General features: G+C 33.4%; 2 protein-coding genes across 2 annotated transcripts; one reads left to right on the forward strand and one right to left on the reverse strand.

Annotated features, from left to right (window-relative positions):
* The first annotated feature begins 605 nt into the window (after positions 1-605).
* Positions 606-2,138, forward strand: LOC119991373 (ribonuclease S-2-like). The gene is made up of 4 exons (XM_038837737.1): positions 606-902; positions 1,030-1,240; positions 1,599-1,658; positions 1,909-2,138. The coding sequence occupies exons 1-4, from the start codon at positions 606-608 to the stop codon at positions 2,136-2,138; spliced, it is 798 nt and encodes a 265-aa protein (XP_038693665.1).
* Positions 2,139-4,266: 2,128 nt separating this feature from the next.
* On the reverse strand, positions 4,267-5,165 carry LOC119991827 (zinc finger protein 5-like). Its single transcript, XM_038838312.1, has one exon. The coding sequence runs from the start codon at positions 5,107-5,109 to the stop codon at positions 4,375-4,377; it is 735 nt and encodes a 244-aa protein (XP_038694240.1). The 5' UTR covers positions 5,110-5,165; the 3' UTR covers positions 4,267-4,374.
* Between the last annotated feature and the right edge of the window lie 10,304 nt (positions 5,166-15,469).

Here is a 15,469-nt window from a genome sequence, read left to right on the forward strand (position 1 = left end):
TTAGGAATTGTTTTCTTAACCACTCAATCGGCGGTCGCTGGTGAGCAAACTTACCAATGAGGGTGCGGTTGAAAGGTAAGGAAAGAGATTCAAGTTCCTCGTCAGTAAATTCAACGGCTGGTTCGCCGAGAAATTTCAAGGAAGGTTTGGATTGAAAGGAGATAGGTTTGGGCTGGGAGAGGAGAGGGTCTTTCATTAGAGAAGCATATGATTTGGAAGGATCAGGGGGCTTCTCTTCTAGTGGCAGAACACGGCCAACGATGACCGGCACGGCCATTGGAATGGAGATACAGTCGGAAACGGCTATAAATTTAAGAAAGCTTTTTATCGGAGCTAGTAGTTGTTTGATTAAAATGAAAAAAGGTTAAGTGTTCACCACTCATCTCTGTCTCCGGTTAATATTACATATGAGAATGTAAATTCATCTTTTTGTATGTATTTGTAATAGATGATACTGTTATTGTTTACTCTTCTAGGATTGTATTTTCATATTTGTCATTTCATTAGAAAATATTCTATCCAAAAATATATATATACACATATGTATATGTACAACACACGCATTGAACATTTCAGCTGAGATCGAGCTCTTCGTTTGTCGAGAAATGGCAAGAAGATTGTCAATTGGTAAGACCATTATTTGCCTTCTTGCAATCATTGTCATATCACTAGTGCTTGATACAAAAGCACGAATGCACAGACGATATCAGTTCTTCAAGATCGCTGTCAAATGGCCAACATCATATTGTAATACTGGCCATTTTTCTTGTCAAGGACCAATTGTAGTAAATTTCACAATCCATGGTCTCTTTCCAATGTATTTTCCTAATACTATTGTTCCTCCCTATGATGAAGATAGTGGATGCACTGATATCACACCCATGAATGAAGATGATATTGATGTAAGTACATACATATACATATATATATATCAGTTTTAGTTTTTGTCTCTTTCCTTTTATGCATCTTCAACTCGATCTAATTATAGATAGCTGACAATTATCTTTATGTTATTGTCCGTGTCAACAGCTCGATTACCTACGATCGATACTAGATGAAATGAATATGTATTGGCTGGATGTTGTGTACGACAATTGGGTGAGAATGAATCTAGCACTTTGGCGAAGACAATTTTGGAGACACGGCAAGTGTTTTGACTATCCTGATCATCCTTTATACCATTTCAACATTGCCTTAGATTTTATAAGGAGGGTCAATCTTCTTCAGATACTCGACGATGGTAAGTATATATAAAGTGATAATAATCTGCAAAAAGGAATTTTAAAATTCTTACAGAAACATAGACTGTTACAAATTCATATGTCCCACATCGCTTGGCCAAGCCTAGTGATATGGGTTTATTATATAAACTAGCCCCCTCTCACATTTATGAGGTTTCTTCTCATCGGTCCAAGTACTAGGGGTGTTCGCGGTCTGTTTCGATGGGTTTTTTGAGGTTTTTTGAAATGAAAATAACCAAATAAATTGTCGGTTTTTTTGTCGGTTCGATTTGATTTTTAGTGAAAAAATGTGTAACTTTGTATTATAAAAAATCGACCAATCATTTCGGTTTCAGTTTTGGTGGGTTTTTTGAACAGTCCTATCAAGTACCATTAAGTGTGATGGTCTAGGGAGGAACAAAGCCGTGAGGGCTCGAGGTATTAACGACAATTATAAACTCAAAACAAACATTATCATGGATGTGAGTAGGGTTGAGATTTTTTACTTCAACTATAGATATCCTAGAATTTTTTTTCTTGATTTTTCTTAAACTACTCAATCATACATGGTTTATCTGTGTTCTTGTTTTACCTTAAAATAACAACACATCCATAATCGATTAAGGTGAAAGAATTTGATAGTAAGTGGCATTCTTAATCTTTACATGTATTTTCTCACATTAAACAGCAAGAATTACTCCTCGCAATAGAGAAGGATATCTTGCATCCTACATCGCTGGTAATATTAGCAGGGCTGGGAGAAAGAGAGTTCAAATTCGCTGTAACGAGGACGCACATAAAGTCTTGCAACTCTTTGAGGTCGTAATATGCTTCGAGCCGAATGGTGTTGCTATACCTTGCGCACATGGTTACATTGACTGCACCGAGAATGATATGATAAACTTCCCTCTTCCTTAATCAAGTGTGTATTAGATTATAATAATAGATAGTGCTTTGAACCACCGACACTTCCATAAAATGTTCTATATTTTGTAAGTTATATATGAAACAGTGTTGTCATATATTATGTGGGAATAACGTCTACGTATATTTTGTTTGTCACCGATTTTGTTCACTGTGGGAGCCTTGTGCATGTGTATGTGTTGTCTAAAAAAAAAACTTATTGTGATACCTTAATCTAACTACCAGTAATAAACTTGTCCTATAGATGAACGTTAAAAGTAACCTCTTATTATGTTTTTTTTTTTAACACCTCTTGTACCTGGTCTCCATTACATTGAAATATTTGTCACGTTTCCTACAAATAAATCTTGAAGTTTTTCTAGCAATTGGCGCTCCATTTGTTTCACCAAATATAATTTGATGAAGAATGTTTTTTTTTTATGTAATATATATATGTATTTTTAACAACCTGAGTGATAATTTAGTGGTGAATCTCTCTGAGATCAAACCGTATACACTCGGAAGGTCTTGAATTCAATTCCTACGTACTAGGAGTAATACCCTTATGACAACGCAATGAACTTTGGTCCAACTTACCATATCGGATATTCAAAAGATAAACATGCATGGTATCGTTCTATGTTAAAGTAAATATAATTCATTTGTTTATAATTAAAAACTTTCTTGTTGGGAAAATGTTAGATAGCTAAGACAAAAATAGTTTGCCTACGCATTTATTACAATTATTTGGAGTTAAAATGAATGGGAAAAAAAAATTGTATTTATTAGATGTTAATCGAACGGTCTACAATGATTCTTTAAAAAGCTAAAAGGTGTAGGTTCTTAAAGCCTTAAACTTAAAGGGGTGAATAAGGCCCAATCCATTAAAACACAACCAAACAAGAGAATGAGCTTTTGATTCACTTCAGCCAAACCTAACATCAACGTCCACAACCGTGTGCAGAACCATTATATGTACTATCCATATTTCATAGTCGTTAGGTACCGCTTGATTGCCACTCATGCAAATACGTAAAAGAAAGATTACTTGCACCGTGCGGACATAAATTTAAAATCCATAAAACTTTAATTTATACAAGAATTTTTCTATATGCACTTAAAGTCTTACAATGTGAATCTATGTTTTCAAAACCAACACACGACATACTTGCCTTGCTCAATATCTCTATTTTTTATGAAGGAATATTTAGTGAACACTTAAAGAACCTTCTTTTATGAAAAAAAAAAATCTTTCTATTGTTGGGTTCAAAATTAAAATTCGATAGCGTTACGTATATTTAATAAATTCAGCCATAATAAGCTATAATATGTAATTAAACAACGTAATAATAAAAATCAATGTAATTAGCTAACGTAATAATACAATTTAATGTAATTAGATAACTTAATACTGTTATAAAAAAATTGTTAGGGAGACGAAGAGTTTTGGCTAAAAATTTGCTCATTACATTACTTTGACTGGGTCAACATTGGCCTCATCTTTTACGTAATTGGTCGAATGATAGCCTGACTATATACATATATATCCGAGAATAGTGGCTTCATGTCTCCATGAGTGCGTAATATCTTCACATTCCCCTCTCAAAAAAAACTTATTTAATTACGTGATCAATATGTTTATTCTTTTCCACATTCATCTGCGAAATCTATACACATACAATGACGTGAAAACCAAGCAACAAAAACAAAAAAGGGTAATACCTGCACATGATCGAAATTAATTAATTGATGTGTTGTTCTCAAAGAAAGCAATTCAGAGTTGGCAAACATGCAAGCCAATGTCGGAAGTTGTTAATTGTGTTAATACCTGTATTCACACCAATATAGTGTAAATCACCGATATAATTTATAAATAAAAATTCAATCTCTCAATCAAGATAACCTTTTTAAGGACAAAAATTGTACGAATCTTAGGACAAGCTTGAATAATATCTCTTCGAATTGTTTGAGTTGAATTTATGTGCTACTCTCACAAAGAAATTTGGGATAATAAAAAAAAATTAATCTCTATTTAATCCGAACTTCTCTTTTACATGGATTTTTTTTTTAGAATCGAACTTGGATCAGTTTCCTAAATCAATGCTCTCCTTGTTGATTTTCTCTTCTATACGTGGGAAATTAGTAAGATCATAATATATATGTATTGTAATCACCAAAATATATCTTTAAGTAATCAATAATAATATTCTTTTCCCTTTCCATTTCTTAATTGAGAAGAATTGTTTAATTTCTAACTAAACTTTGACTCCAAGCTAAGACCTAATTGAAGATCCAAATATTTACAAGATTGCTTTGATGAAGCAGCCTTCACAATCACAGGCCGTCTGATTATCTTCTGATCCTCCAATCTCTCATCAGCCCTCATTAGCGTAAGCATGCCCGCTTCTCGCCTCTGTGCGCGTCGTTTTGACCCATTGACACGAAAATCATGGTCAAACTGGTTGAAACTAATCTGAGGAGACTGATCCTCATGGAATGTAAGCAGATCAGATGAATTAGCACTATTATAACAAGAGGGATCATAGTACCATGGAGTAGTACCGGATCCATGGTATCCAAACCCTTGATTAATAATAATATTATTATTATTAGAAGGCTGAAGATAATTATAGTTGATGCTAGCCTTCCTTGCTTGAAGCTCCAACCTCTTCTTCTTCATTCTTTCCTTCTTGTGTGCATTCTGGTGACCCCCTAATGCTTGTGAGTTTGCAAACTCCTTGAAACAATACTGGCACTCGAACTTCTTGTCGTCGACAACCGCTACGACGTCGTCCTTGGAAGCCTTCTTGTTGCTGTTGTTGTTGTTGTATTCTCTTGTAGGGGAAGGAGAAATACTTGTTGATGAATTCACACTTTCATGATCTCCTTCACTAGGGTTATTAGTTGGGTAATTGAGCTCAAACCCAAATAGTTTCAGCCTCTTTTGATCAACAACAGTACTCGAGTAATCGACATCTTTGTTCATCACTATGGCACTTAAATTTAATTTGAAGCTTTTTGGGGATGTAGGTTTACAAGTATTGTGAGAGATGGTACTACCATTTTATAGTGAATTCATGATATGGGTGCATTGCATCTCAAAACAGGATTAATTTTTAATAATTTAATCTAGAATTAATATATAGCATAAAGGCAATAGAAAATTAATTTAGAAAAGTCAGAGATTGGAAGGCCATCTCATGCCATTTTTGTTGATTTTTTTTCACATTTTATAGTAGATATACCTCAAACTTTCTCAATCAAAGTAGATTTCGTGTGCCTTTTTATATAAAAAAAAATGCACCCACTTGGACATTAAAATCATATATATTCCATGCTTAAAGAGAGGATAAAGGTTAATTAGTATAATATTAACTTTAATTAATTGATTGATTGATTAACAAAAGTCAAACAAAGTTGGAGATGCAATCTCCTGGAAGGAATTAAGGGTCTCTGACAAATCTCCCACTGTACGTTAAAAGCATATCTAACACTAATTATTATCTTAACATTAATTATTATCTCCCAATGTCCTAATTAATGGATGATTCATGCATTGTCCTCTACCAAACACATATATAACATATGACAGTTTTATATATATATATATATATATATATATATATATTATAAAAACATTTTATGTAGCTGTGTGGGTGACAAGTCCAATCCACTATAGTCTCCAATAATGTATATAAAAAATATGAAATTTGTAGAAAATGTGATTATTCAGCACTTGAAGAAGCTTCTTTGTAATTATCCTCTCCACCCAAAACACCTTATATATATATATATATATATATATACAAACAATGATTTTAATATGTAGCTATCTTGACCATAGATATATATATGTTTTGGAAAAGGTATTAGAATAGTATTAAAAGGAAGAGGAGTAGTTGTTAAGCTAATTAATTAAACAACGAAATATTTATTTATTAAGATTAAGTGGGTAATGATGTAAGCATATATACTAATAAGGGTCTTGTATGAGATCTGATCATATCTTCTTAGAGCAGACAAAAACCTAACATTTTTTTTATACCCCAAAAGCATATGTTTTTCAGGTGAATCAAAGTCATAATTTAAATATTAATTATATTGTATGAATTATAATCAAAAGCATTTGTGTTGGACAGTTGTTGTAAGTTGGACCCCACACTTTTTTTTTTGTAGCTTTGAGAACATGTTGGTGATTATAACTATTATAGATTGTGTTTATTATTCCATTTGTCTCATCCTAGATCATGTTTTATTGGCTTACACTTCTTCCACCAATAGCTGTTCATGTTCAATCAATATTCCCACTCCTTTTTCTGGTGTATTCAAATAACTTACACTTTTAATTTTCATAACTTTTTGATGGGTGGGAATGTGTCGTTGATTTCTTTTTTGGGTGTATAATGGGTAAATCTTTCAGGATCAGATCACGTTCACATAGTACACATGTTGAATAAGTCAATATAAATCCTAGGTACGTGATTCTCCCATCTCAAACGTACTAAGTATTTACAGGTTCTCTGAATTATGCGAGTGACTCCGACAAAATTTATTTGACATGAGAGTTGAACCCAGAACCCGTTGTTTTGACAAGGGTTTATTGTGATAACTGAGACTACTTAACTATTTAATGTTTGAGAGATCAAATCCAGTTAAGCATGCTGTCAGCAAGCTAGCATATATAGTTGGGTATTCTATGTTTGGGCACCCAGACATGTGGAATCAAATGAGAAAGAAGTTGGGATGATGTGGTGGGTACGTAGGTGGGTTTGATTGATTGACCTTCAATTCATTTATATTTCATGGACTGTCCCACCATATCAGCCACCCCAAATCTCCAATACTCATCCAGTTAATCCAAAACAAATCATAATTGTCATTCAAAAGCCTAACATGAGGATGCCAAGATTGACTCACGCAACAACAAGATGTTTGAAATAATAATTTATCATTTAATTTAGATTAAAACTACAAAAATCCATTACTTTATTGGAAGGCATATATGGGTTTTTTTTTTTATATATATTTATATTATCATTAATCAACGGAAGCATATATGGGTTGAGACCAAGACCATATATCTTTGGCACAAGTACTAAATAAAATATATATTGATACTTTTAATCTGTCGAAGTAAGGAACCATGGCATATATGTTCCAAATAGGAGAACAATCCAAGAAACCAAAGAACAACATTAAGATATATTGACTAATATGTGTTGAAGGACATCCAAAAATCGGCTAAGATGTGTTGAAGGACAAACTTTGTGATTAACGATCCGACTGTTACTTTTTGATGTGTTTTGTGCGAGCATGAAATATTGGGTTCATTGACATGTGTAGAGCACTTAAGTTGTCACAAAATAATTCTAGAAGTTGCTTCAATTTGATTCCAATATTGTCGTAACGAAGAAATGTGATCCAAGTAAGTTCCGTTGTGGTTCCTGCCACGAAGCTAAATTCTGCTTCGTAGCTTGATATAGAGATGATAGGTTGATTCTTGGATGTCCATGAGATGCAATTAACACCCAAAAATATACATGATCCGGATGTGCTTCTTTTTGTTTCTTGACATCCTTCCCAATCTGCATCCCCTATATTAGTTGGATTCCGTTCAGGCTTGGGCCTATGTCTATAAGGGCCAGTAGTAGGCCTAGGCATTTCCAATTGCGTTGTGGAGAGTGGAGACACTTGTAATATTCTAAAGGCACGTTTAGTTGTTAAGTGTAAATAGGAAATAGAGATTTGTGATTAAAAGAAATATGGGAATGAGTACATCAGAGAATCAGAGTGGCAATGTTATTGTACTATTACTAATATACATTTATTTTTTAGGGTTTAGGGTGTAATTTTTTTTAATCGCTTGGGTGATAACTTAGTTGTGAATCTCTATGAGTCAAACCAAGTGGAATCAGAAGGTTCTGAGTTCGATTTTATGGTCATGCGCTAAGTTTTGACCTAACTTAGTCTATTATTAAGTGGGAAACTTCTGTACACGCTAGCCTAACGATACAAATTTACGCCCATATTGAATGTATAAAGGGCAAACTTCTAATGGTAACATCTTTTGTACTTACAAAAAAAAAAGTGTAACATATGCCATTAAAATGGCCAACACCATCAATCCCATTTTAAAATTCTTGTACTAGTTAATAACAAGGTTTCATTTGTGCTAGTGGTCGATTAAGCTCTCAAATATTAGCATAACAAACACTCTTAATATTACAAGAACTACTTTTAGAGGAAAAAAAAAGTACACGTCAAATTTAAATGTATCAAGAGTTCACATATAGAGGCAGATTGCAATTTATAATTGAAGAATACTATTAAAAAAAAAGCATGAGCTAGCCCAATTATTATAGGAGGCAACCCAAACAAACCCAGTTACTACAGGTCGAAGCTAATACACTGGGCTCAGGAAAAAGACCTTGTTGTGTAAGGGATGAACTTATCCTTATATACCACTAGGTTGAGACTTAGCCAACCGATGTGGTATTTATATTCTTCAACATACAAGAGAATAAAAATACTTGTATATATCTCATACAAAATCTGAAAAATCATGATATTATAAGAAGCAGACCACGACACCTAGCTAGGACCGTAAGAGCTTCATATTTGGGCTCCTCAAATAAGTCTATGGGTTGAAAATAGTAGGTGTTCAAGCGAATAATTTCACAAAATTAAGGTATAACATCACACCTTAATTTCTTTAGTATTAGACCGGCCTACTAACATAACATTACTCACCAAATACATCCCAATCCATCAAATTCAACCCTTTCTTATCAAATTAACAAGAATTGCGTGCAAAACCCATTTACAATTAAGTTTGTATGATTCAGTAGCATATATATATATATATATATATATGCACAAATAAATCCGCAAATATCTACAACCCCAACTCATGAGGAGAAGGGTTATGACCCCTGTGGAGAAATCACTGAAGATCCAGAAAGTTGCAGCCAGATTTACAGCCTATTGCGGCCCATTTGACATCTAGTCTGTCGGAATATATATAAATATATATTTTTATATATATATTCTTTGAATTCAAAAAGTTAAGCATGCAGGGGCCACAGATCCAGTAACACTGAGGAAGAGATATAAAGACGACGCTTTCAGTCAAAATTTTCTCAACAAAGTAGTAATTGCAAAGATGAGGAGGAACTAATTGTTCCATCTAAATAAGCCTCTAGCCACAATTCTTCATCAAAATAAGTATTGAAAGATCTGTAAATTACCAATATTTTCATCATATGATAGATATAGACAAACATTAAGAGAGAGAATATATATTAAGATTAAAAAAAAATACCACATCAATATACCCAGCTATATATATATATGTTTTACATGCAATAAGCTTCACAGTAATACCCCCAGCTCCCACAAAGGACAGTGTAATTATTTGTGGTAAAAAATTATGGAATCTTCACAACATCCAAAAACTCATGCTACCAAACCTCTTTTTTTGTGGAGAAGAATAGATGAGCTATCAAAAAGGCACTAATCTATATGCATGTAAGGCTACAAGTCACTAATTATTAATGTAGAAGAACACCCAAAGATGAGAACATATATATATATATATATACACACACACACATACACACATAATTCTTGGTTATCATATATAAGTATCCAACACTTGAGTTAGCTAGAGGCTCAACAAGGTCCAACAATTATAAACTAAAACAGTCACTACATGTATGCACATTTAGTTAATAATATATGACTGCTATGTGTGTGTGTGTGTATATATTCGCAGAAAGAACCACGTACTATTAATCAACTTTGATCATCTAAATTGATTCTCTCCTTAAACTGTAAATTAGTAGGACTAAATATATATATACTCAGTACTCACACGTACACCAGTAGTGAAGCATTCAAACTCATCATACATATAACTCTCTTTTTTTCCTGTTAACAAATTCGATTAACATACTTCTATATATAGATATCTATAGATAGAAATATTTATGTAAGATCGCGAGATTACACACACACACGCACACACATATATACATATATCTTCTAAATCGCAATCCAAAAAATCAAACCCTAATTCCAGAGATGTACAAGCAATCCATGATTATAGATCTGGTACTTGCATTGAAATAGAAATCGAGCTATTGATATTCAAAATAGAAATATACGCACGCGTATATATTCACACATGACATGATAGTGGGACTAATCTATATATATATATAAATAACATGATTATTCAACTGCTCATGTTCTCAAGAAGAGCATTTATTGAGCATACATACATATATACAAGTGGAAATTCAGATCACCAGGGTCTCTCATTTGCTACATTAAACAACTTGCACCAAAATGGTATCACTGGCAAACAAACAAAGAAAAGCCATGTATCTCTCTCAACATTTATTTCAAGATAGAAAGACGATATAGAGAGAGAGAGAGGGAGAGAAAGAGAGAGAGAGTCATATTTCTCTAGCTTAATTATGGCAAAAAACACACATACCCACATAACAAAAGTAGCAAATCAAAGAAAATTAATCCATAAGAACAAAACCTATTTCAAACTTATATGTAGATCGTAGATATATATGCTTGATCGATCGATCTACGAATAGGAAACAAATCGGACCGTGATGCTTCGATTCCCCGACAAAGAGAAGAGAGAGGAAAGTTTCAAAAAGAAAAGAAAAAGAAACCCTTTTCATGGTGGAAGATAGGGTTTCTTCATCTTCATCTTCATCTTCATCTTCATCTTCATATTGATAACTGGAAGAACAAAACTTCTACGTCTCTCTTCTTTTTCCTTGCTGATCTACTCTTGGACTTGGAGGGTGATTTTGATGGGGTTGATAGATAGTAAAAGTAGTGGTGAAGAAGAAAGTGAGGGACTAATGATGTTGACGAGAGGAAGAAGGTAGAGGAAGAGGAAGACATGATGATGATGATGGTGTGTTGAATAGAATGAGTGGTAATAAGCCAAAGATTTGCGTGCTACTTATCTTTCTTTGGTAGCCCGGCCCTTGATGGCCATTTATTCTCTCTTTCACATGGAGACACAATTATATAATGAACCCCACCCACCAAATAGTTTTCTTTTGAAAACATTAAAAGTCTATTTGGTTTTCTCTTGCCCTATTGCCTAAAAATAAAAATAATTTAGTCCTAGGTATTTGGATATACACCCACTCTCCCAAAACAGTCAAAGACCTTGGTAAGTCATAAGATGTCAACGTGAAAGATCAAACTGGGTCCTTGGTTTGAAGGATTCATCTTTAACCAATTTAGAAATATACAAAAATCTAACTTAATTAGCTACCTACCTACCTAGGTTGCCTATTTTGTAAACTAATTTTTTCTCGGAAGGGAATTGTTGATGCAATAATTCAACAACCGAAAATGTATTGTGTGTAATTTGAGAGAATAGAATGCAAGACAAAGAGATTTACGTGGTTTGGCTTTGAGCCTAGGTCCACGGTACAGAATTACAATGTATCATTTTATTGATATCGTTGATACAGAGAAAATATAAAAGGAGAAATAAAGTTCAAAGTGTGTCCTCCTCCCTTCTCCGTTACTGACTATCTCTTTTTTATACTTGTCTTGGACAATTATGTCAATTCGTTGCAGTTGAGGAGGTTTGCAGCAGTTGACGAGGTTTAAAGCAGTTTCAGACATTTAACTGCCGATGTGGAATTGCCTTATCTTCGGCTTCATCCTTCAGCCGTTTGATCGGCCTGTTAAATGTATCGGTTTTGTATTGTCTGTTTGACCATGTCCTTTTGGACTTCATGTTTTTGGTCTTTAAACTTGATGGGTTTTGTTGACCTTGTCTCTGTGGATTTAGTGTTTAGGTCTAACCCGTTTGTATTTTGAACTGGATTGAACTTGACCCTTATAATGGGTTGATCTTGATCCCTATAGGACCAAGAAAGATATGAATATATAAACAATTAATGGATCACATAAAACCATGTGAAATGAGTGTTAAGTCATAGTTCTTCTGTGAATACTGTTGGTGTTGACCATTTCCTAGGTATATGTAGAGAGTAGTATAAACTTTGTTTACTTTTTTTAGTGATTTTGACTAACGCGCGTGGGTCATGGTCATTGGATAAGTAACAAAATCTAGCTGTTAATCACCTCCAAAGTATCCACATCCACCTCTCTCCTTCTCTATATGCATCTCTTTAAATAGGATTTCGAGCTATATATATATACACACATGTCTAAACATATTAGCAAGAGAATCTGCGAGATTCAGAGTTTTGAAAATGCCAAATCCGTGGCCTTCAAAAGACTCAAATCAATCATTAATTTTCTCTGCTAATTACGTGTTCATTTGTTTATCATTGTATTTCACTGTAATTGTGATTATCTGGGCTTACGCCTACATATCTCTCATGCAGAGATTTAGTTTGTCAGGTTCCATGCATATCATAATAAAAGCTCATAGTGTGGAAGCATTGGAATCTAATTACTAATTTCAAAGCTCCATGGATTACATTCTTTAATCATTTTTTCATACCATCTTAATTAAAGAATTAAGACCCACTTAACATGCAAGATTGGGAGCTTTAATCTACCATCCATAACAAAATTGATCTACTAAATAAAAAGAAAGTTTTACGAATTGCGGCGTTTGAAGCAATTCCAAGTCACCCAGAAAAGATCCTATTAGGGCAAGAGATAATTAAGATAATCTAGTAACTTTTAAGTCTTTAAGTTTGACTCTTAATAAAGTTTTGATACTTGAAATGTAATAACTTTTTCATTATTCTTCTAGTGCTTCAACTCTTATATATAAAGCCCTACCCAAGACCAAGATGGTCCACAAAGGCCAATTATGAGGCACATGATCTTGATGTGCTTCACTCATTTCATAGAAAAAAGAAATTAAAGGCAATGTGTAGCATAAGCAAACAGGCAAACAGCCTTCTTCTTTTCAGTTGAATGGACGTATTGTCACACTACACTAGCTAGGTACATTGGGTGCAATTATAGAGGGTAACTTTTCTTTTATTTTCTTTTTGTAATGGACACAAAAGTTAACGCATGTATATATATACAATTAAAATTGTATAAACCATTTACCCTTTCAAGAAGTTTTCTTTTTCTTTTTTGGTATAAGATTCTACTTTCAACTTTCAAGAGATTACAAACACAACGACAGGAATATAATTCAATCATCACATGAATTATATATGATGAGGTATATTCTATGGCAGTAAAAAGAAGATTATGGCATGCATGTATAGAAAAGTGGAATTTGTTTGGACGCATTAATCAAGGATTAAGTAGCCGTATCATCATCATCATCATCTTATTCTTCTTCTTCTTTTATCAGATCATCTTCTTCTTCTTTATATGGAGGACTATTTGTAGCACAAAGAAACCCTAGCTTCATTATTTCTCTCTTTGATTTGATATCAAAACAAACCCCAAAATCAGAGAGCTTCATATCTCAAACAAGGCTTGATCGAGGACATCACCCTGATTTGATTTTTTTCCTGTTGGATAGTTCTATATGTATTGAGACGTACCGCTAATCATAAATTTTCCATATAAAAATTTCAGGATGAATTATCTCCTCTTGGATAAGTTCTCATTAAAAGGAAAATATTTCCAAATATATAGTATATAGAGAGAGCTGCAATATGAAATAGAAAATTTATATATATGTAAGCATGGACTGAGCTGTAGAAGGATTGTGCAAACTTACTATTGCAAGGGTCCCTATTTCGTTTGAAAAGGAAAAGAAAACAGAAGGGGATGCCAAAGCATTCTCTGGGTGTAATGATTATGGTTTTGCATATTCTAGAGCAACCAAAAAGTCACCGTGTTTGGAATCAAATGAATGATTTTGCTTATTGAGGACGTATAGATATAGACCCAACTAGCCAACCTCTTGGGCTCCACCTCCACCTCCACCTCCACCTCTCTATTATGAATACTACGAGCTGGAATCCTATGGAAGATGTGATAAATGTAATCAATGTTCCTTCTCCAATCGTTTTGAATATTTTGCCCCTCCATTCAGCTTTCGTCATGCTTGCTTTGGTCAATTCTCACCCTCCACTGCCTCATCATATATATATATATATATATATATATATATATATATATATATATATATAGAGAGAGAGAGAGAGAGAGAGAGAGAGAGAGAGAGGACAGTATATTGATATGAAGATTAATTGTGATGTGGGTCTCAACTTGACGTGCACACCGAGGAATTTGCGGTGACGATGAGAATGTTGGGTTAAAGTTAAGAAAGAATGTCCGTGAAACAACACATGTGAGCTTTGTAAGAAATTAAGTCAAAAACATCATCAGTTGACTTTGGGATCTTTCTTTCTTTTCTTGTTTTATTTGTCGGCTTGTGTTCGTGAAAGTGCAAATGAACTTCGTCCTTAGCAACTCATCTTTTCAAATTTTATTGTCGTTTCTTGGAATCATATATACATATACACATATATATATATATATATTATTATGTAGGGATCAAATTTGTATATATGTCTGAACGTTTTACGAACGAGAATTGTTTATTTATCTTCCTACATGGATATTGTTTTTAGTATCATTTCTTAAAAAGAATTTGTTCATATATTATGTAGAGTACGATATACGTATATTATGTTTATCTCCGACTCTGCTAGTAATCTTATGTACGAAAATTGTTTACCTACCTACATAGATTGATTTCCATCCAAATACTTTCAACCCTTATGTATTCTCATTGTCATCGAGCATCAATTACATATTCAATTCAAGCTATATAGTGAAAATCCGTCTTAAAAAAGGTTTCACTTTTTGAGGCATCTTGCATTCATAATTCCGTTTCTTGCTTCTTCGCTGGAGTGGGCTCCTCAAGATGCCATGACAGCTTACTTGCATACTCTTCGATTTGTAAATACATTGGTTCTTCTTTTTCTCATACATACCATTTAAAAATATTTTTCTACCTTTTTTTTTTGTATTTTTTTTCTTCTTCCAGTCTATATAAAGTGCTAGTATAGACATGCTAGATGTCACGGTAATTTTCAATATTAACTTTTATTTATGAAAATTGATTAAGTGTAAATTTCATAAGCTCGCACAATAGACAGTAAATCATGCATGCCAAGCAACCCATAGAAACTAGTTGAGCGAGGTTGCATTGAGAAAACTCATAAGCTCAGCTCGCACAATAGACAGTAAATCATGCATACCAAACAAATCTATAAAAATTAGACGAGTAAACTCTAAGCTAAGCTCAGTTAGTAGAATAGACAGTATCATTCATTCAAAGTTTTTTTTTTTTTAATCGAGAACTACATCATACAAGTTTATCATTTAACCATCTGATA

The sequence above is a fragment of the Tripterygium wilfordii genome, chromosome 22 (assembly GCF_013401445.1).
Source record: "Tripterygium wilfordii isolate XIE 37 chromosome 22, ASM1340144v1, whole genome shotgun sequence".
In the NCBI taxonomy this organism is placed as follows: Eukaryota; Viridiplantae; Streptophyta; class Magnoliopsida; order Celastrales; family Celastraceae; genus Tripterygium; species Tripterygium wilfordii.

What these genes read in the sequence shown, in the direction of transcription:
- LOC119991373 (XM_038837737.1), top strand. Translation starts at nt 606, where the DNA reads ATGGCAAGAAGATTGTCAATTGGTAAGACCATTATTTGCCTTCTTGCA. An exon ending in TCTTCAGATACTCGACGATG is followed by an intron (nt 1,241 to 1,598) that starts GTAAGTATATAT and finishes TTTTTTGAACAG; the next exon opens with TCCTATCAAGTACCATTAAG. An exon ending in CAAAGCCGTGAGGGCTCGAG is followed by an intron (nt 1,659 to 1,908) that starts GTATTAACGACA and finishes CACATTAAACAG; the next exon opens with CAAGAATTACTCCTCGCAAT.
- LOC119991827 (XM_038838312.1), bottom strand. Translation starts at nt 5,109, where the DNA reads ATGAACAAAGATGTCGATTACTCGAGTACTGTTGTTGATCAAAAGAGG.